Below are 23,876 nucleotides of genomic sequence, written 5' to 3'. Positions count from 1 at the left end.
TCTTCCCCTTCTACAAAGGGCAATATAAGCAAAAGGCAACACCCACTTTTAGACCTTTTAATAAACTTCATCCACACATTGGGGATACATTCTAATCCTACTTCATGCAAAGATACCAATTTGGTAGGAATATGGCCAGGGGGCCTGGGAAAGGGTGACGTTTTGTCTCCAGCAGTTGGAAGCTAACGCTTCTACTTAGCACTGATTTGTTTCTTTGTGTGTAATTTACACATCTGTTCTGATCTAGGTTTCCCAAGAACATAAAGCAAACTCCTTGTCCCGACAAGGGAGGATTTACAGTCAAAGACCTAATATGGCTTGGATAGCTGACAGGCCGATATCTGCAAAACTTGGAGTCTCGGACTTCAAAGAGTTGGAGGAGACTCTAAGGAGTCTCGGAGAGTCACGAACCAATTAAGTGAACTAATTGTCTCCTGCAAACTCCACTCCCCATTCACTCCTCTTTTATTTCCTCTGCGAGGGGCCATTCATTGTGCACCTGTGGCCCTACTCCCAAGTTGACCCCTGTTCTTTACCTGTTCCCTTCGTCTGGCATGGCATTTGTATCTTACTATATGTACAGTATACTAATCAGGGACATGATGGCTCAGTGACTTAAGATGCTGGGCTTGTTGATCAGAAATGTTGGCAGTTTGGCGGTTCGAATCCCTAGTGCCGTGTAATGGAGTGAATTCCCATTACTTGTCCCAGCTTCTGCCAACCTAGCAATCCGAAAGCACATAAAAATGCAAGTAGAAAAATAGGAACCACCTTTAGTGGGAAGGTAACAGTGTTCTGTGCGCCTTCTCTACATGGGGCTACCCTTGAAAAGCGTTCGGAGACTGCAGCTAGTCCAGAATGCGGCCGCGTGAGCGATATTGGATGTACCAAGATACACCCACGTTACACCTGTCCTCCGCGAGCTTCACTGGCTACCAATTGGACTCCGGACGCAATTCAAGGTGTTGGTTATTACCTTTAAAGCCCTGCATGGCTTAGGGCCAGCGTACCTGCGAGACCGCCTACTGCCACATACCTCCCAGCGGTCGGTAAGATCCCACAGATTGGACCTCCTTCAGATGCCCTCAGCCAGATAATGTCGGCTGGCGGGCCCCCGGAGGAGAGCCTTCTCTGTGGCTGCTCCGACCCTTTGGAATGAGCTACCCTCATAGATCCAGACCTTACCCACTCTCATGGCCTTCAGGAAAGCTGTTAAAACCTGGCTATTCCGGCAGGCCTGGGGCTGTTGACCTCATTGTTGAGGTCCAGCCCCGATTAGAACGAATGCATGTGTTGTGATTTTAAATCTGTCTTTTTCTTTTTTTTTCTTTTTTTTCCACCCGGAGTCCTTCGGGATTGGGCGGCATATAAATTTTAATAATAAATAAATAAATAAATAAATAAACAAATTCTGCGTTTATTCATGCCGGCCACATGACCATGGAGACATCTTCAGACAGTGCTGGCTCTCCTGCTTTGAAACAGAAATGAGCACCGTCCCCTAGAGTCAGGAACGATTAGCACATACGTGCAAGAGGAACCTTCACCTTTACCTATATGTATACTATACCAAAGTTGTCTGCAGTTGAACAGCGCCAAAATTAAAATATGAAATGAATCAAATAAGGAAGCAAACAAACAAACATTGAAAAGCCCAGAGCTCAAAACAGATCAACCCAAGAAAACACGAGGCATTTAAATGGAATTGACTCCAACTTATGAAAAATGCATTCAATTACTGCACTAATTTGTTTCCCTACTCAATGCCTGCCTAAACACAAAAGATCTGTATGTTATATGCTACTCACAAAGAACAAACGTAATCCAGAAAATATAAGCATCTGCGAAATCTCCTAAGGCAAAACCTGAAATGCAACTTAAGGGCTATAAGCAATTAATAAGAAGATATTAAATTTGCTTGCTTCTATTATCAGATAAAGATCTCTAGAATACAAAGGAATTTAAAGTGCTGGTGCTTAGCTTGAACATCCTAAATATTCACAGGAAAAATAAACAGCTGATCTACTAAGATTATGAAAACCAGCTTTTTTTCCCCTGTACTGTGATAGCAATTGGATTCGGAAGACCGTGAATGTTGGAAGTATAACTTCCTGGTTTGCCCTGAATAGGCCCCAAATAGCCCTGAATCTCTGTTCAGGGCTATTTGGGACACTAAAGTCTATATTCTTTTTAGCACCAAACTTCAATTCCAACTTTAATAGGTAAAGGTAAAGGTTCCCATTGCACATATGTGCTAGTCGTTTCTGACTCTAGGAGGCGATGCTCATCTCCGTTTCAAAGCCAAAGTGCCAGGCGCTGTCCGAAGACATCTCCATGGTCATGTGGCCAGCATGACTCAATGCCAAAGGTGCACGGAACGCTGTTACCTTCCCACCAAAGGTGGTCCCAATTTTTCTACTTGCGTTTTTACTTGTTTTCGAACTGTTAAGTTGGAAGAAACTGGAACAAGTAATAGGAGCTCACTCCATTCCGTGGCGCTAGAGAATCAAACCACTGAACTGCCGACCTTTCTCATCGACAAGCTCAGCCACTGAGCCACCTCTAACTTCATTAGATATTTAAGTATTTAAAAGCACTGTTCCCTTTTTAAAATATGGCAAAAGGTTTTGGTGTGTTAATCTATTTATTTTTAAAAGTTTGTCCTTGCCATTTACATTGCTCTGAGATCATCTAGGATGAATAACACTAGCACTTAGACTTATATGGCACTTTAAAGTGTTTTACAGTCCTAAGTGGTTTACAGTGTCAACATATCCCCCCCCCCGACAACAGTACTGGGTCCTCATTTTATGGACCTTGGAAGGATGGAAGCCTGAGCCAACCTTGAACCTGTAAGAATCGAACTGTTGGCAGTGAGCAGAATTAACCTACAATATTGAATTCTAGCTTCTTTGCCACCACGGAATCGGGAATGGCATACTCATTTGAGCCATAACTTGAAAACTAGCCATTATTCAACATTATAGATAGAGGAGGAATCTGTGGTCTCACCCTCTAGGAATTTTAGAAATTATGGTAAGCATGGCCGATAATAAGCCATGCTGGTTATTGCAATTGGGGGCATGTTCCACCTCCTTGTTATGGATTCACGGTAAAAAGGAAGATTAAAATGCTTGTGGTAGACCAAGATTCCCAACTAAGTTAGGCTGCCGAGATCTAATGTGTACTTTTTTGCTCCTAATGTGTCTCTTTGCTTTGTCTCAGCCACATTTATTCATTAGTGTGAAAATCTTCATATATTAAAACAAATCTAAATGAAAACATCAACAGCTAAATTTAAAGATTTAAAGGGATCAAGCAATGGGTATTACATAGAGCGATGAATGTTAAATATTAGATGTGTATTGAAAGAATGTGTTCTAAAAGTTAATCAAAACTCATGCATCTGGCATGAGACAGTTGGTGATTCATACATTGACACTATGTTTGAGATCATAAACATATATTTTGTGACATTTGTGGAATCAGTCTTTCTAATCCCCGAAACCAGAACAGTTCTTCATTGGTCCTTCGTGGTTGCATTATTATATTTTTTACAAAATGATTTTATAATATATGCAAATGTTTGAAATTTGGTGAAAAAAAAGGAAAAAAACAAGATGAGGACTTTCATGATTGAAGTCAGTTTATTGAAGCCCCATCACTTCTCAGTGTATTATGATCCAATGACCTTAGAGCGAGACTGATGAATCACCAGGGAACTTGACGACCCAACCAATCGAGAAAAGTGCCATTGTCTACCTCAGAAAGATTGGACAGCACATTCACGATGCCTTGTGTGCTCTCTTCCACGCTGATTTCCGGCTGTCACAAAAAAAGGATCTCATAAGGTTTAAAGAATCAGCTGCACCCAGCCCAGAATCCTCATCTACATAGATCAGAAGAATCCAGTTGGGTTTCTTGACCATAAATGTTCAACTCTAATAAAGAGAAGGATTTGTATCAAACTGCCCAAACTTGTTCTGGTTTACAAAGGTATATGAACACAGCCCTTGTGATGGGTGATGAAGCAAAGCATCATTTAAATCCCTAAATTTGGCTTAATTAAATCATATTAACTATGGATGAGCAGGCCTTACAAATGTAGATACTGAGTCAATGAAGTTGCTTCTAATATCTCAAAAGGGGAATTCTTGTGATTTAATGTGTGAATCTTTTCCCTATCTTTCACCGTGACCCGTCAAAACCCCGGAGGACAAAATCGCGCTCGATGAAAGCGCGCATTTGACGTCATCACAGCGCGACGAAAAAAATTAAAAATTGAAATAAAATTAAAATTAAAGCAAGCCGATTCACATAAAGGTAAGGGTTAGGTTTAGGGTTAGGGTTAGGTTAAGGGTTAGGGTTAGGTTTAGAGCGTTAGGGTTAGGTTTAGCGTTAGGTTAAGGGTTAGCGTTAGGTTTAGCCTTAGGTTAAGGGTTATGTTTAGGGTTAGATTTAGGGTTAGGTTAAGGGTTAGGTTTAGGGTTAGGTTTAGGGTTAGGTTTAGGGTTAGGTTTAGGGTTAGGTTTGGGGGGGTTAGGGTAAGGTTTTCGCTTTATTTTTACATTTTTCGATCACAGCGCAATGTTTTCGTCGCGCTGTGATGACGTCAAATGTGCGCTTTCGTCGAGCGCGATTTTGTCCTCCGCGGTTTTGTGGTGGAACCATCTTCCACCATTATGATTTCCCAAATAAATGAGTCAACCCTGCCTTGAGTCTTAAATATGAGAGGGACAGAGTGTTGACCATTTCAGATATAACAACATGCTTTCCTGCAGACATAATGTTCCACAAATAGGGAGAAATAACTCAAACTGCAAGAGGAGAAGGTGAGATTTAATATTCCTCCTAAGAGGAAATGGAAGTGAGGGGAGAGGAGGGATTGGCTACCTTATTCACTTTGGTCTATGAAAATTTCCATTCTGCCATTTCTTTACCTCTAATCCAATGTGCTAATTCAAACTTTAGCATTAAAAACTTCAGGACTGATTAGTAGGTAATCCATATGTGTAGGTATACATAGATATCTGGATAGGCACGAATCAGGAATGGATTGCTGCCGGCATTACTGCCAATTTCCTTTGTGCATGCTTTGCGTATGCCAGCCACGCATTGCTTGTGCATGCGCAGTTGTCCTTAAACTGTTCTGTGCATGCACAGAACATTATAAAATGACAAAAAAACCATGCCCTCAACGGAATGGGCAACCAGGAAACCGGTTCAGGGGCATGGCCAGCCTGCCATCCCTACTGGTTCAGCAACTGAGTCCAAATTACCACTACCGGCTCGCCCGAACGGGTGTGAACCGGTAGTAACCCATCTCTGGCACGAAATGTGTTATAGCTCTTCAAGGAGAACAGACTTACAAAACGGTTGGGAGCTGTTTCAACTGAGCCAGGATGCATGGAGACGCTCATAATCCCATGGGCTGAATAGTCAAGAGATTGGCACTTGGTGAGCATGTTTAAAGCAGCCTGCATTGGGGAAAACAAGGGAAGAATTTCAAGAGAAGACGGGAGGAAAAGGCTAAGATAAATTGGGATTGACAAGATATTGTGCATTAATCATCATCCACAGCTGGGAAGGTATAGAGGCATAGGCACCAGAACTGGATTAAACAATTCCTTTAGAACACAATCAGGCAGAAAGCCATCCACATCAGAGGTGGGTTGCTCCTGGTTCCGGCGAACCGGTAGTAGCGGCAGCGGGAGGCTCTGCCCACCTGCCCGGATGCTTCTGCGGAGAAGTGTTGCGTGGATGCGCGAGCAGCATGCATGGGAGCGCACTCGAAGTGGTAGTAAAAATATTGGCAACCCATCACTGAACCACATGCATTGTTCTGGCTTGCAAAAAAAAGGTGTATCTTATTACATTTTCTGGGAAAAGGCATTTTAGTTATCATCGGTTTGGGCATTTCTACTGATTGAATGCTAAGAACTAGAAGGAATTTACCATCACTTGGAATTCTTCTTCAAGTCTTCAACCTGCCCCAGATGGGACATCATCTAGCTTTGGACATCCAGTTTGGAAATATCCATCTTGCTCAAACCACATCTGGCAACTTTAAAGGGACACTAACTTTGCATATTCCATTTTCTAATCATATTTAGAAATTACGTACCAATTAATTTTCAACTATTAGAAATCTTCGGAACAACAAGTCTAAAAGCACCAAATGCGTCTACCTTCAATCCTTAATGAAAGAAAAAATTAACTGCAAGCTAAGACCCTTAATTGTTTTTTTTAAATAAACCGAACATATTGATTATAACTTTGATTTTAGAAAGCTATAAATGGACCAGATTAATTTGAAATAAGAGCTTGCAATTACTATGAAGTATCTTTCCTGTGGAAAAGTACTTTTCTTTTGAATTTAAAAACAAAACAATATGATTATCCAAAAGATGTTAAATAAACCAAGTGAGTTCCACATAGAAAACACATTAAGTACCTTACTACAGCGATATGAAATTGAAGCTCCTACATGCCAATAAGCCACAAGTTCTATTGATCCTCCATTGCTGGATATATTGATAATAGCCGCCTTGCTGCTGCTCAGCCCTTGACATGGACTTCTCCGGGCTGCCTTCTTCAGCAGCGGTAGGAATGCCTGATGGAGAGAAGAAAAGAGAGAAGGAGCTGCAACAAGTTTTAGTGAAAGGAACTGTGCAATAACAGGGAAAGGTCTTATGTAATCTTCTGCAAGAGGATCTTCATAGAGTCATCCAGGCCTGATCCCACACAGAAAAGCAGCTCTAATGCTTTGGGTGGGCAGCCCTTAAAGATTGGTCCACACAGTGGTGGGATTCAAATAATTTAACAACCGGTTCTCTGCCCTAATGACCAGCTGGGTAGGCGTGGCTCAGTGGTCATGTGACTGGGTGGGCATGGCCAACTCAACATCACTCGAGTCGATGGACGCTTCGCCTTTGCTGTTACAATGTAATAAGGGTTAACCAGAGAAGCAGTTTCTGTAAGCAGGGCAAAAAAGGTTAGGCTAAAAACAACACCAGAATGTTTCCTTCCTGCTTTCCTTACAGGATTAGCCCTGTAAAGTGGGGAAAAAACAAAAGGAGATTTCTTCCAACAACCAGTTCTCCGAACTGCTTAGAAAGTTAACAACCGGTTCTCCCAAATAGGTGAGAACTGGCTGAATCCCACCACTGGGTCCATACTTCCATTTGATGCAAAGTCTGGATACCTAGATGACCTGGAAGAGGGGGAGGGACTATGAGACAATGTACATCCCCAGAGGGAGGGTCTACAATCCAAAGTTTGACTTAGATCCAGATAATCCATTTGTTCTGCAATTTGTTCTGCAATTGCCTTCCTATCCCATTCTCTTCACCTTTCCTGAAAAAGGAGAGATAGCAACAGCAATAGCAGTTGGATTTATATCCCACTTCATAATGCTTTACAGCCCTCTCTAAGTCAGCATTTTGCCCCTGACAATCTGGGTCCATGTTTCATTAACCTTGGAAGGATGGAAGGCTGACTGAACCTTGAGCCGATCAGGATCGAACTCCTGGCTGTGGGCAGAGTTTGCCTGAGACACTGCGTACTAACCATTGTGCCACCACGGCTCTTGGAAGAGATGGCAGATGGGAACATAATTGCCAAAGTCTGTGGGTCAAGAGATGGCTTCTTCAAGAAGGGGGTGCTTTAGTGCCTCCTTCAAGCACACGGCCATTATCTCCTTTTAATTCATTTCATACCAAGCCCTGTACTTTCTCTAGAATTACGAAGTAAGAGATTTGCAGATTTGGTGCACCTCAGGTGACATTCCAAGTTGTCATTACTGTACTATCCCCCGTGGTGATTCTCTGCAGCCATTATTAAACCCTGAGGAAATGTGCGGGTTTTTCAACACAAAAGTGTCATAAGAATCTGGGAGGTTATCTCCTGTGCCAGCACACCTGCAAAGCGAACAGCTACACTTATTTAGCAGCTTAACAGAGTTGGGAGGAACCTTATAGGTCATGGGGCAGCAACCCACAGCTCTGGAGCCGCATGTGGCTCTTTCATCCCTCTGCTGCGGCTCCCTGTCACTCAAAATATGTGCCAATGCGCGACACCCGCCAGCACGTGATTTATTGAGCTTTTCGAGCCCCAGTAGGCCAACCATGGATAAATCCAAGAAAAGAAAAGTTTCAGAAGAAAACAGAACTTTAATTCAAATACATACGCTAGTTCTGTGGGTGCTCAGGAAATAGTCAGGTACGGGAAGGGTTTTGTGGCTCCCGGTTTCTTTTCTTTGGGAAACGGGTCCAAATAGCTCTTTAAGTATTCTGTTATAAGTCATCTAGTCCAACCACCACCCCGCTCAAGCAAGAGACCCTACACCATTTCTGATAAATGGCAGTCCAATGATTCTTGAAAGTCTCAAGAGATGAAGCACTCACAACTTCCAAAGGCAACTTCTATTCCATTGGTTGATTGTTCTCACTGTCAGAAAGTTCCTCCTTATTTCTACATTGAATCTCTCCTTGATCACTTTCCATCCATTATTCCTTGTCTGGCCTTCAGGTGCTTTGGAAAATAGCTTGACTCCCTCCTCTCTGTAGCAGCTCCTCAAATACTGGAAGACTGCTATCGTATGTCCCCTGGTCCTTCTCTTCACTAGACTAGCCATACCCAGTTCCTGCAACCATCCATCATATGTTTTAGCCCCTCCAGTCCCCTAATCATCCTGGTTGCTCTTCTCTGCACTCTTTCTAGAGTCTCAATATCTTTTTTATACTGTGGTGACCAAAACTGGATGCAGTACTTTGGGTGTGGTCTTACTAGGGCTTTATAGAGTGGTATTAGTACCTTACTTGATCTTGATTGTATCCCTCTGTTAATGCAAGATTGCATTGGCTTTTTTTGGCTGCCGTTGCACAATGCTGGCTCATATTTAGCTGGTTGTCCACTAAGACTCCAAGATCCCTCTCACAGTCACTGCTATTAAACCTGGTCTCACCCAGTCTATAGATGTACTTTTGTTTTTTCTTACCTAAGTGTAGGACTTTACTTTTCTCTACACTGAATTTCCCAATGTTCCACCCTCCTCCCAAATCAGTGCACAATTTTACTTCTTTACTTTCAGCTCTAGATTATTTCCTTGCACTCCTGAAATGCTGAATTGAACAGTTCAGCTTTTTTTTTTTTGGTCAACAAAGCAGTCTTCCTTGCATTGAAAGGTGTCGTAATAACCATAAACAAACCTGACTCATTTGCAGCGGACCGATGGTATTAACAGAGTAAACTCTCATCATATCCTTGACATTTTCTGTTTCCATATCGTTGTATATCCAAATGCCAGCATTGTTGATGAGGAGGGTCAGACCACCTTCTCCAACACACTTCCCCACTTCCTTCAGAGCTGCTTGGATGCTCTCGAGATTAGTGACATCTGAAGAAAAAGAACAATGTGCTATTCCAGAATTACTACATAAGAACTTCTTTTAAAAAAAATATTTTTAAATTTGAACATATCATCTTCCATTAAACAGTGTGTCATCTGGGTACAAATGTCTGTGTAACTACAATGAAGATTTACAATATTCATTGCATTGATGATAATTCTCTAATCTTACAATATTAATAATCATCATTATAACTCTATTCATTTCTCCCACTTAATATATCTTCTAATGAAAACATATTATATTTGAGTATTTGAGTATTTATTAATACTTATAGGCCGCCCTTTTCCCTGAGGGGACTCAGGGCGGCTTACATAAAATGAAGGGAGGGGGTATACAAACAATAGACACAAACAATACATAGAGGTAAAATAGTAAGCAACATTCATTCATCATTCGGATGGGGGCAATTATCTTTGTCCCCAGGCCTGACGGGCTAGCCAGGTCTTAAGGGCTGTGCGGAAGGTCTGGACGGTGGTGAGGGTACGAATCTCCACAGGGAGATCGTTCCAAAGGGTCGGAGCTACTACTGAAAAGGCTCTCCTCCGTGTAGTTGCCAGTCGGCACTGACTGGCAGATGGAACTCGGAGGAGGCCTAATCTATGTGATCTAATTGGTCGCAGGGAGGTAATTGGCAGGAGGCGGTCTCTCAAGTACGCAGACCCACTACCATGAAGGGCTTTATGAGTGACAAGTAGCACCTTGAATATATAACAATCATATATAATAATCATCATATGGTTTACACCTCTATCTTAACATATATTCTTTATTTCACTAGTCTCTATTTATTACTCGCTTCTATTTTTATTCTCCAACCATTCGTAGAATAACTCCCATGTCATATAATCTGTTTGTTTTTTCTCTTTTATAGCAAGCGTTAATCTATTCATTTCTGCACATTCTAATATTTCTTGAACTTGAATTTCTTGAATGTTCAGCAGATCTACGTGTCCATCCACGCAACAATCTATCTTCTGGAATAGCATTCAGACAGCTCCAAATGGTTTAGAGCATGGCCTCCATTAAGGACATTAATGTATAAGCAGCAACTCTAAAAAATATTGTCTAGAAAATGTTATGATTCCCAGAAAATGGGGTCTAAAGAGGCTCATTCTTTGCTGAATCAGAAACAAGCTGTGAGACAGGCTGTCTTTGCACATTAAACTCAAGTTATCTCTTTATATTCAAAAGCTATTGAATAAAGCTCCGTTGACTAAGTTCATGCAACTTAGTTCAGGCAACATTCATGCAAAACAATATATAAAGACATACAGAATGTCTCCCAGGGATTTTTGTAAATCAACCCTCAATATAACGTTTTCCTTTCCATCAGGGTTGCAAGTGATTTTCTCCCTTTTGTTCAACAGATTGTTGCAACCCCAATACAATGACCTTAACATAATCTTCAAAGAATGTCATTCTGGTAAAACAACGAGATTAGCCAACCTCAAAGAATCTCTAGTGAAGCCAGCCATTAAGTGGGCTCGCTAGATTTTTCTAGTAATAGATTTAGCCGATGCTCTGGGCATTTATAAAGTACAAAATTAGCCCGGTTTGCACTTGACACACAAAACTTACCTAATTGCAACACCACCAGATTTGGATGCTTACATGACAACTCCCTTACCTCCTAGAGGAGAAAAAGATATAAACTCATAGTTATGGTCAAGAAATAGGCAGTTACTTCAGTCCTCAAAGAGAACAATAATAAAAGGAAAACATTTAACAGCAGGTGTTCGTTATTATTAAATCAACAAAACACACATTAACAAGCCACATTATGGTTTAATGCAACATGTGGACCCAGTCAGTATGACCCAACCCAAAGATTCTTGAGGTTGGGGTTCCTCAAGAATCTTTCTTCATCCCACTTCAGCTTCAAACCTTGTCAGCTGGAGTAATGGTGACCGCATCTTCTGCTGCAGAAGACAATTGATCAAAGTTAAGGATTGGGTTTTAGACACTGGTCACCTATCATTTTTGGAGAGAATTATACAACCTGTCCATCAGAAAAGGTCCTATTAGCTTTCCCCCAAGGAAAACAATACTTGGGCTGGTTTGATGAATATGGAAAAGTTGGCTTCCTCTTTCAAAGCTTTATAAAACCATATGAACTTAGAATGTATTTGCAATTACAAGCCCATTTGCCTTTTTCTGTACTTTTATTTGTCACATAAGGGGAGGGGAGGTTGGGTCAATTTAATTTCTTTTTTTTTTGTATATTTGTTTAAAATGTATTGTTTTCCTGAAAATAAGGCAGCGTCTTATTTTCTTTTGACCCCCCCCCCAAAAAAATAAGTACTTGGCCTTATTTTCGGGGAAATTTTATTATTTTTGAGGTGCAGGAGGTGCCGAGCATGGTCAACTCATGTCTGTTGCTGTATTGCAATATTTTGGGGGAGGGCTTATTTTGGATGGAGGACTTATTTTAGCGCATGCGCTCAAAAGCCTGGTTGGGCTTATTAGCTGGGGGGGTCTTATTTTCAGGGAAATAGGGTATAAATGCAAATAATTAAATAAAATTTTAAGAAAAGATTTACCACTAGAGGAGGCTAATGATAGCTAAGATTTGTAGCCATGGTTTTCATTTGTTTTGTTTCCACGCAACTATAAACCATGGTTCATAGATCAGCACCAGGACACATTTCAAATTCTAGGTGAGTGTTATTAGCTTGCCATGATTTAGATGGCAGATGCCAAAACATTCCTTTAGTAGGAAGCACATTTAATCCCACATGCTGGCTTTTTTAGGAATGTGACTGCCAAAGCAGAGTGTGCGTAAGATGCAAACAAAGATGGTTTCCACAGACACAACGCTTTTCCTTAATTTCTTTGATTGAGTACTGCTTGTTGTTTTCCTCTGCATTGTGTCATGTTGATTTAATAACAGGAAAACGTAAACTACACCAAAGAAAAGAAAAATTAATAATTCCACAGTGATTACGTAGTTGAAAAGGAATTAAGATACACGGGTATCTAAAGTGAAGTAAATTTTAAGAAGGAGGGGAAGGAAGAAAAGGCGATTCTTATAAAAGAAATGTAGAACTAGCTCGCACTTTGCATTGGGTCATGTCGCTTACCACGAAAGAGAAGATTGTGTGTATCTAGATCAGAATATCCCCAGAGGTTGAAAATACAACATTGAAGTTGGCGTTTTGGCTTCTAGCATTCAAAGATGGCAGAGATCTAATATTAAAAGGTTTAAAATGGCACTTTGTGATGTTCCAGGAAATCTCTTTGAGCCATAAATTATCTCTAAGCATCACACTGCAGGCAAAGCCCTATATGCCCTGTTCTTTGTTTAGATCCCAGCAAGGAGGGCTTGGAGAATATCTCAGTTCAAATAAGCCATAATTTATAGCAGTGTTTCTCAACCTTGGCAACTTGAAGATGTCTGGACTTCAACTCCCAGAATTCCAGACATCTTCAAGTTGCCAAGGTTGAGAAACACTGATTTATAGTATAGCATGAACCTAGCAACTACTCAACATTCAGTCTCACATTTCTCTCCCACTTTTCTTCTGGAATGTACAAGAGATTCTAAGATTCATTTGACCATAGAAGGCAGACTGTAAGCCTAGGTTGGGTGGGGAAATAGTCAAGAAAGAGGTCAACATCTGTACCACGATTTACCACCTCGTCCTACGTTAACTGATTCTTACCTTGCTTTTCTCCCCCTGCAAATCACGGCTTGTAGCAAAGACCCATTTGGGTGGACAGGGCAGCTCCAGAAACCTCTTCACCAGACCCAGGCCGATCCCTTGATTGGATCCTGTCACCAGGACACTGAAAACAGAGAAGGCAGCTGCCTTGGCCATCCCTTCAGGACCTGCACCTTCAGCTTCCAACAGGTTTGGAAGTTGAGTTCAAATGTCCCTTCTCATTTACAAGAGCCAATATTATGAGACATGTCACACCCACACCAACTTTGCTTGCTCAAACAGAGGAAGCAATCAAAACAACAAGGGAAGGGTGGGTGGGTGGGTGGGTGGGTGGAAATATACCACCTTATAAAACATTTAGAAATTCTTTCTAATCAAGAAAGAGACCTAATTGGCAGGAAAAAAATATATGTTGACTGCTGAGTAAGAAGCCTAGAAAGGCAGAGCTAAGTATGACAATTAAGATTTATGATGTTCACCAGCCTAAATGCCTTAAATTACAGAGTTAAAGCATCAAAATGTTAGACAGAGGAAGCTTGTCTACAAAGAGTTTTGGGGAATTGGCCAGATCCCTTTAATTTCACTGGCTATTAGCTAACAAGAGTATCTTCTTTCCTTTTTATCTTCCTTTTTAAATATGTTTTTACATGGATGTATAAGGATTTATTTCTGTGCATGCCTGTTGAAAGATTATATTCTCAAAAAATAATTTAAATGGGTGGACTGTGCTTCTGGTTTGAGATATGGAGCTTACATATGCGGTCATAAAAAAATGTTTTGTTTTTTTTTTACTTTTGTGGAATCAGCCTTCACAACTTCTGTGGTTTAATATAATCTGGAATCCCAGGCGTGAAGACAAACAACAATGAAGAAAAAATATGGAAGTAATTCCATGTGCTGTTCTCGATTTTTGTAGCTACAACCTTGAAATCCAAATATTCTTCATTGGCCCTTCATAGTTGTCTTTTTTTTTTCTTTACAAAGAAAAAAAAGAAACTTCTGCATATCTTAGTAAGATATACAGAAGTTGGGAAGCTTGTGGCAGAAAGAATAGAGCCAGGCCAGAAATTGTCATGTCTGCAGTGATTTATTAGATGCTGCATCACCTCTCGGGGAATTAAGTGCTGATGACGTCATGGTGAGACAGATCACCACGGAAGTCGACAACCCAACCAATCCAGGAAGGTCCCATTGTCATCTTCACAAAGCTTGGACAGCACAGCCATTATGTCTCATGTGCTCTCTCCCACAGTGATTTCCGGCTGCCACAAAGAAGGATTTCATAAGATTAAAAGAATCAATTCTACCCAGCTCAAAACCTCCTCTAAGCAGATGAACAAAATTGCAGTTGGCTCTCATGACTATAAATGTTCCAACTGTAATTCAGAAGGATTTGAGTTAAATTGGCCAATCTCAATTTGGCTTATAAAGGTATAAGGACACAGTATGACTGTGGCAAATAGAGAGAGAGAGAAACAGCCAAGGTGGCGCAGTGGTTAGAGTGCAGTACTGCAGCCACTTCAGCTGACTGTTAGCTGCAGTTCGGTGGTTCAAATCTCACGGGCTCAAGGTTGACTCAGCCTTCCATCCTTCCAAGGTGGGTCAAAGGAGGACCCAGACTGTGGGGGCGATATGCTGACTCTGTAAACCGCTTAGAGAGGGCTGAAAGCCCTATGAAGTGGTATATAAGTCTAACTGCTATTGCTATAAATAGTGGCGGCAGTGATAGGTGGTGATAGACTGCCGTAGCCACACCAAACCCCTCCCCTCCAACGCCGCAGCCTGGTCTGTGATGCAACATTCGCTCCACAAGACACGCCAACATTTCCACCCAAAATGTGAATCTTATGGGAAAAAGTGCATCTTATGGAGAGAAAAACACGGTAGTTGTTTGACAAGGGGTGACAAACCCGTGTCGTCACGGCATCGTCATGTGACGTATCGTGACTTTCCCCCCCCCCCGGCCTGGAGGCTGTGAGTTTGACACCCCTGCATCTAGCACATTATTAAATAAAATACTAAAACCCCAAATAATCAAAATACTAAAACTTTCAGACCCTCATCAGCAGGTCATTCATTTGTCTTTGGGTATGTGCAAATAGATATCTTATTATGCATGAGAATGTGTTATACCTTTTCCAAAGTGAACAAACTTACAATTGGGATGTTACGAGTTTTAACTGAGCCAGGATGGATGGCGACAGTCATAATCCCATCGGCTACATACCCAAGAGACTGGCATTTGGTGAGCATCAGAGGTGGGTTCCTACCAGTTCGCACCTATTCGGTAGAACCGGTTCGTCAAATCTACCGAACGGGTTAGAAGAGGTTCCACCAGTGGACCCGGAAAGCAGGCCACACCTACAGAAGAGGTTCTGAAATTTTTTGAAACCCACCACTGGTCCTTGGATATGATTATTCTACACTATCATGCTCCTATTTATAAAACTCAGTGCCTCTGTGAAAGGCAAGGATGACTACTGCGATTGTGGTGCAATCAGAACATTGCGTGTGTTGACGTTGTTTTAACGCAAACCAAAGATGCCTTTTAAAAAACAAGTGTACATCATATTCTTATGCACCCCAGTGCTGTGTGTGAGGTAATTTAAGGTGGTTCTGACAAGTGTCGTCGGCATCTTCATATCCGGTCACATGGGTGGCAAGCCACTCCCATCCGGTCACATGGGCGGCAAGCCACTCCCACAAAGGAGGCCACACCCACAGAGTAGGTTCGAACAATTTTTGAAACCCACCACTGGTGAGCATGTTCAAAGCAACCTGCATGAGCAATGCAAAACAAACTCCAGTTGTGAGAAAGGAATGTACTAACACACAAAAGGAGGAAAAGGTTAAAATAGTGATTGACAAGATAACTCTGCTTGAACTGTTGTATGGGGCTGGAAAGGGATACGAAATAAACAGGAAAGTGTTAATGAAACTTTTGGTTTGGGAAAGCTACAAACTAAAGGACCATGTAAATTTAACATAAGATTTTGGAACTGTAAAAGATCTTTTCCCCATATGAAAAAGTTTTTTTAGAAAAAGAAAACCAGTGAGAGTTCAAAATTGGATACTAGAGGGAACTAAAGATTTCAATTAAAAGAGAAGAATGTATAAACTTATCTAATAATTATAGAATGGTGAAAATATTCTATTATTGATGAATGCTTTAAAAAAGGGACTCAAAAATAAATAATAATGTCAACAGTGATATCTGCCTCAATGGATAGGCTGGTGTACAAACGATACTATAGAAGGGGAATACATTTTACCTGATAAGACAGAAATTGAGTGGAAAATGGATTTACAAATGATTCCTTAATGAACTTTTGCCAGAGAAAACTCTTCTAACATGTGGAGGCATGTAAGTTAAATACTTTTTGTTATCTATGAAGCTGATTCGGGTTGAACCAGACACTTCATGAGAACAAAACCAAGAATGTTATAGGTTCAGTTATGTCCAATAATGACTTTGAACTGGACACTCTGGGCATTCCTGTAGAACCAAATTTGTCCCGTTTTCACATGGCTCTTGAAACTTACCTAATTGCAACACCACCAGATTCGGATGTTTGCAAGCCAACTCTCTTAGCTCCTGCAGAAAAAGATCAGAGTTTTTCCTTAAGATAAAATTCACACTTAAGGAGTCTGAACAAGTAGCAGATAATGATTTGAGCTGGATGTCAAAGAGTACAATTTCAAAAAGAAAGAGCAAGCAATAAAGGCATTTTTTTTACTTCATTAGATGACACCTGTGCAATATTCCTGACATACCAACAACCACAAAAACCTCAAGAAAACTACATAAAGGATTAATGCCTCCTGGGATCCTAGTTCATTCAATATAACTCAACCAGATATGGCTCTGTAAAAAAAAGTTTCCATGCCTGACTGCTGATTCAAAGCTTTTTTTTAAATAAATGGAGAGATCAGGAACCAAACCTTTATTATAGAAGATGCTTTGTTCATCCAGTTTAAGAGCTAATTAATGTAGGAAGTCATTTTGTTGATTTTGGGGGTTCGATGTGTAAATCTTGAATGGTTCAGCTCAGAAGTCTCCACCTCCTTTCAACCAGTGAGCACATCTGGAATTCTGAGTCTTATCTTTTAGAATAACTGCCAGTGTACATCTGGACAATTAGGAGCACAATGGCCCATTAGCGGGCACCAATTCATTCTACTCACATTTTGTTTTCTAGGAATACAACGCATTGAGGCAGAGAAATTAGGGTGAAAGTAAGGGTAGATTGCAAGGATAAAAATCTTGACAGAGGTGTTATCAGGTTGATGGGGATTAGATTTAATTGTATTATGTACAATTGTATTATGCCTTACAGTAATTTATTTTGATTACTATTTTCCTCTGCTTTGAATGGCATTGGTTTTTTTTTTTTTGAAAAATATTTTTGGTTGAATATCAGAAAGAAACAGAAGTATGCTATGCAGAAGAAAAAAACAGGGAAAAAAACAGGGATAATAGAATCGAAAAGAAGTTAATATTACAACAAGCGAACAGAATTTAAGAAAAAAAGAAAAGGGGAATGATTTATTATTTAACTAGAAAAGCACTCAATCTGTGCTTTATTTAGAATTGCTTGTTGCAAAAGGGAAAAATGCAATCAGTGTATACTGGTATCTGGGTCCAATATTCCTGGGGTGCTCAAAAGGCAAGCTTGACATTCATCCTCAGTTCATCTTCTGAAGCATTATTTACCACCTCATCCCCTGTTAACTCATTCCTACCTTGTTGTCTCCTCCCTCCAGGTCCAGGGTTGTAGCAAAGATCCATTTGGGTGGAGAAGGCAGCTCCAGAAACCTCTTCACCAGACCCAGGCCGATCCCCCGATCGGATCCTGTCACCAGAACGCTGAAAACGCAGAAATCAACTGGCTCTGCAATCCCTTTCGGACCTGCAGTTTCTGCTTCCAACTTGCTCAAAAGTTTGTTTCAAATGCCTCTTCTCACAGTGGGAGGTAACATTATAAGGAACAGGCAACACCCACCTTTAGATCTTCTGAGGGACTTCATCTACACATTGGGGATGGCAACGCAGTGGTTGCTTTAGCCAAAAGGGTATTGAGATCAACAAGGACATCCACCTATAGCAACAGCAATAGTACTTAAGGCTTGTATGCCGCTTCATAGTCCTTTACAGCATTCTCTGGGCAGTTTATAGAGTCAGCGTATTGTTGCCCTCAACAATCTGGGTCCTAATTTTACTGACCTGGGAAAGGATGGAAGCCTGAATCAACTTTGAGCCCCGTCAGGATCGCAGGGTTAGCCTGCAACATTGCCTTCTACAATTGGTAGATGACTTGTCTTAGAGACATTTTTTGGATTTCTCAGGATTTGGGTCAATTAATTTTCCTAGATTAGGTATTACAATTTGGCATTGCACAATTCAAGCATCTAGCTCAGGTTTAGTCAACCTTTTTATACCTACCGCCCACTTTTGTATCTCTGTTAGTAGTAAACATTTCTAAACGCCCACCAGTTCCACAATAATGGTGATTTATAAAGTAAGGAAGTAACTTTATAAAATTTATAAAGCGGTGTTACAGCAAACCCCTACCGCCTACCATGAAAGCTGGAACACCCACTAATAGGCGGTAGGGACCAGGTTGACTACCACTGATCTAGCTGATTCTGACACTCATTTGGTTCTGCTGTTTTCGCTCAAGCACAGTAGTGTCTTTCAAGAATTCTTGAGATTCTGCTCTTGTCAGTACATGCTCTAGGCCCGTGATGGCGAATCTATGGCAGCGTCCTCTGTGGGCATGTGTGACGTCGCCAGCTGCTCTTCTGAGTTCCATCAAGGGCACAGGAGGCAGACAGCTGGTCCAATGTGCCTGCAGATGGCGTCTACCTGCTCTCTTCTGGGTTCCGGTGCTCCGGCATGCGCGGGCACACATGGACATTCCAGTTTCAGCGCTCGGTTCCAAAAAGGTTAACCATCACTGCTCAAAGAGCCAGGGTCCATGTAGCTTTCTTTATTACATTTATTTGGCGCCCATCTCATCGCAAGGCAATTCAGTATGCTGAGGTTTAGCCCTGGCTCTTTGAGGAAGAAGTGAAGCGATGCCTCTAGGAGACAGAGGATCAACCCCGTCGCTCAACGAAGAATGAGCACCGCTAGAACTCATCTGCACACTGCCTCTTGGGAAACTTTCACCAATCAAGAGACACGAATCTAATAAGCAAGTGGTCCCAGCTCAGTTATAAGGATTCTGCTTGTTTCCTCAGGCCCAACAAGTTCAAACTGTTCAACAAACCCTTTGGGATTTTATGAAGCACCTCGCCATGTCTGAAACCGTGTGTTACAATCCCGAAGGTGCTTTTTCAAGAGGCAACTGGACTTTGTGGTTTTTCTTTAAAGACGTTTCGCTTCTCATCCGAGCGGAAGAAGCTTCTTGGACCAGAAGCGAAATGTCTTCAAAGAAAAAATACAGTTCAGTTGCCTCTTGAAAAAGCACCTTTGGGACAACCACGACCTGGATGACTGAGAATCTCCATAAATGTGTGTTATAATGGTTAAAAAATGTCCAGGCAAAGGAAACAAACCGGATGCACTTTGAAAGAACGCTCTGAGACAATTTGTCAGTAAGATTGGACCTCAGGATTAAGTTTCCCTTAATGGGGTTTGTATCTATCTTATTATTATATCTATCCAAGATGCTGAGCTTGTCGATCAGAAAGGTCGGCAGTTCGGTGGTTCGAATCCCTAGCGCCACATAATGGAGTGAGCTCCCGTTACTTGTCCCAGCTTCTGCCAGCCTAGCACTTCGAAAGCATGTAAAAATGCAAGTAGAAAAATCGGAACCACCTTTGGTGGGAAGGTAACAGCGTTCCATGCGTCTTTGGCGTTTAGTCACGCCGGCCACAGGACCACAGAGATGTCTTTGGACAGCGCTGGCTCTTCGGCTTTGAAACGGAGATGAGCACCACCCCCTAGAGTCAGGAACGACTAGCACATATGTGCGATGGGAACCCTTTATCTTATTGTATGTATACCATAAGCCATCCAGAGTTGGTCTGGAGTTCAGTAGCGCCAAAATCAAAATATGAAATCAATCAGGGCTAAACAGAGACAATCCAATCCAATCCAATAGCAGAGTTGGAAGGGACCTTGGCGGTCTTCTAGTCCAACCCCCTGCCTAGGCAGGAAACCCCATACCGTTTCAGACAAATGGCTATCCAACATCTTCTTAAAGACTTCCAGTGTTGGGGCATTCACAACTTCTGGAGGCAAGCTGTTCCACTGATTGTTCTGTCAGGAAATTTCTCCTCAGTTCTAAGTTACGTCTCTCCTTGATTAGTTTCCATCCATTGCTTCTTGTTCTACCCTCAGGTGCCTTGGAAAATAGTTTGACTTCCCCTTCTTTGTGGCAACCCCTGAGATATTGAGACACTGCTATTATGTCTCCCCTAGTCCTTCTTTCTATCATACCCAGTTCCTGCAATTGTTCTTCATGTTTTAGTCTCCAGTCCCCTAATTATCTTTGTTGCTCTTCTCTGCACTCCTTCTACAGTCTCCACATCTTTTCTACAACGTGGTGATCAAAACTGAATGCAGTACTCCAAGTGTGGCCTTATAAAGTGGTATTAACACTTCGCGTGATCTTGATTCTATCCCTGTTTATGCAGCCTAGAACTGTGTGCTGCACACTGCTGGCTCATATTTAAATGGGTGTCCACTAGGACTCCAAGATCCGTTTCAGAGTTACTACTGTTGAGCAAGGTACCACCCATACTGTACCTGTGCATTTCGTTTTTGTTGCCTAAACGTAGAACTTTACTCTTTTCACTATTGAATTTCATTTTATTAGATAGTGCCCAATGTTCAAGTTTGTCAAGATCCTTCTGTATCTTTAGCCTATCTTCTGGAGTGTTGGCTATTCCTGCCAGCTTGGTGTCATATGCAAATTTGATGAGTTCCCCATTTATTCCCTTATCCAAATCATTGATGAAGATGTTGAAGAGTACTGGGCTCAAAACAGAGCCTTGGGGTACTCCACTGAATACTTCCCTCCATGAAGATGCAGTTCCATTGAGGACTACACGTTGAGTGCGGTTGGTCAGCCAGTTACAAATCCATCTGGTGGTGATGCTGTCTAACCCACATTCTTCAACTTTATCTAGTAGTAGGTTATGGTCTACCTTATCAAATGCTTTACTGAAGTAAACTATATCGACGGCATTCCTCTGGTCCACTAATTTTGTCACATTATCAAAGAATGCAATAAGATTAGTCTGACATGATCTGTTTTTGACAAACCCATGTTGGCTTTTGGTTATTACTTTGTTTGCTTCTAGGCGTTCGGTAATTCGTTGCTTGATTATCTTCGTTGCTTGATTATCCAGGGGAACATTAGGCATTTAAAGGGAGTTGCCTCTGAGTTACACACAATGCATTTAGTAATTAGTTTCCATACTCATTGTCTACTTACACACAAAGTTTTGCATGGTATGTGCTATTAAAAAATATTTTAAAAATGTAATCAGAGAAATGTATGCGTCTTCAAAATACTCAAAGGAAAACATGGAAAAGAACAAAAATGAGGGCTAGATGCTATTATAAGAAACTATTAAATATGCTTGTTTCCATTATCAGGTAAACATTTATAGCAGTGGTTCCCAACTTTTTTTGGCCATGCCCCACCTAAGCATCTCTAAAATCCTGATTCTCCCCTCCCACTGTGACATATAATTCTTACTTTATTCAAAAAGTGAACTCTGCTCAAACTGAGGAAGCTTAAAAGACCATTAACTTTGTTTAAACAAGGTTCAAATTGCCCTCCTGAAAAAATCAAATTGCCCCCCTGTGGGGCGTGGGTCCCATGTTGGGAACCACTGATCTATAGAATTAGGAATACAAAGCAATTTAAAATCTTGGTGCTTAGCACATTTGTAGAAGGGGAATAATGAAATTAAGCACTGATAAATTATCAAGATCATAAAAACTGTTTTTTGTGTACTATGATAGAATTTGGATTCTGAAGACCATGTGTTGGCAGTGCTTGATTTTTGCAATACAATCAGTACTATGTAGGGCACAAAGTTGATATTCTTTTCATCACGGAACTTCAATTCCACAGATATTTGAAACAATTCTTAGGTATTTAAAAACTTACCTGATTTTTTTTGCACTCATCTAATTTTGCTGAAAGCTTTAGATCTGTTCTTTGAAGTGTTGTCTTTGCCATCTACACTGTCCTGAGAATATCTGAGGTGAATAGGGAAGGGACCATACATTTAAGTCGTAACTTCCAAACAAGCTATTAAACATTATAGACAGAAAGGGGGGAAATCAATGGTCTCACACTCTTGGACCTTTAGAGTTTATGGTTATCGTGCCTTGCAGTGAGTCATGCTGGCTGTTGTAGTTAGTGTCTGGTTGGTAGACACATATTCTCCTTCCTTGTCATGGATTAATAGAAAGCAGGATGATTAAAATACTTGTGGTGGAACAAGATTCCCAACTAAATAGAGTGATGAGATCTAACAATGCTTGCCTTGTGCTACAAGTAATGAAAATGAAGACATCTGAATTTTAATTGTAGGGTCATGCTTGATATTAGTCTTTATGTCAACTGATTCCATCGGTTTAAGATTAATGCCAATATTTACCTCAATTCTTACCTGACACCATAAGACATCCAAAGACTATTTAAAAACTCACATTGCCACTGGCTGGCAATAGCACTCCTGGCTTTCAACTCATTTAGCAACTGTCTGGCTTAACCATGGAAATGTTGGGCTCAATTGTGGTCATAAGTCAAGGACTACTCCTCTAGAACAAAAGTTCTTCCTTCAGTAGACAACACACACAAGCTGTTATTTCTCCATCATACTGGGTTATCATTAAAAAATAGATTTCACAATCTATGAAAATAGATGCTTTAGATGTACATTCCGCTGGCAATTTCGCCTGGTAAAGCTTGCCTGCATCCTATTTCAAATGATGGATTAACGCAAAATATCTCACTACATGTGTACTGTACTTCTCTACAATCAGACACAAATGACAACTGAGGATACAGATAAAGGTAAAGGTTTCCCCACACATATTTGCTAGTTGTTCCCAACTTTAGGGGGTAGTGATCCTCTCCATTTCAAAGCCAGCGCTGTCCGAAGACGTCTCCGTGGTCATGTGGCCACCATGACTAAATGCCAAAGGCACATGGAACACTGTTACCTTCCCATCAAAGGTGGTCCCTATTTTTCTACTTGCATTTTTACATGCTTTCGAACTGCTAGGTTGGCAGAAGCTGGGACAAGTCACGGGAGCTCACTCTGTTACGCAGCGCTAGGGATTTGAACCGCCTAACTGCTGACCTTATCAACAAGCTCAGCGTCTTAGCTACCAAGTGACCATGTCCCTGTGAGGATATAGATATGAACTAGCAAATGCACACCTTTGAACATAAGGAGGCAACCAGGCAGTTTTGACCAAGGTCAGTGAGAGCATTACCTAGTTCATGCATCACTTTGCTGGCACTAGAACTCCCGACTTTCACCTCTGGTTTAGCTATGGAAATGTTAGGCTCAATTGTGGTCGAGGACAACCCATCTAGAACAAAAGTTCTCCCCTCAATAGACAACACACACAAGTTCTCATTCCTTCATCACACTGGGTTATTTAAAAAAAATAAAGGAACAAACGTCCCCTCTATGAAAATAGATGCTTTAGATCAGTGGTCTCCAACCTTGGCAACTTTAAGACCTGCGGACTTCAACTCCCAGAGTTCCTCAGCCAGCTTTGCTGAGGAACTCTGGGAGTTGAAGTCCGCAGGTCTTAAAG

At 41.2% G+C, this 23,876-nt stretch overlaps 1 protein-coding gene across 1 annotated transcript; it reads right to left on the bottom strand.

The window, feature by feature from the left end:
* Positions 1 to 3,711: 3,711 nt before the first annotated feature.
* On the bottom strand, positions 3,712 to 22,278 carry LOC116517936 (C-factor-like). The gene is made up of 7 exons (XM_032231127.1): positions 22,207 to 22,278; positions 17,819 to 18,004; positions 16,619 to 16,670; positions 9,210 to 9,397; positions 6,455 to 6,613; positions 5,370 to 5,477; positions 3,712 to 3,825 (listed from the first exon to the last, which is right to left on the bottom strand). The coding sequence occupies exons 1-7, from the start codon at positions 22,276 to 22,278 to the stop codon at positions 3,712 to 3,714; spliced, it is 879 nt and encodes a 292-aa protein (XP_032087018.1).
* Positions 22,279 to 23,876: the final 1,598 nt, after the last annotated feature.

Source organism: Thamnophis elegans, chromosome 14 (genome assembly GCF_009769535.1).
Source record: "Thamnophis elegans isolate rThaEle1 chromosome 14, rThaEle1.pri, whole genome shotgun sequence".
NCBI lineage: Eukaryota > Metazoa > Chordata > Lepidosauria > Squamata > Colubridae > Thamnophis > Thamnophis elegans.
The sequence above is the reverse complement of the archived record's forward strand: the minus strand, read 5'-3'. Positions and strand labels throughout refer to the sequence as shown.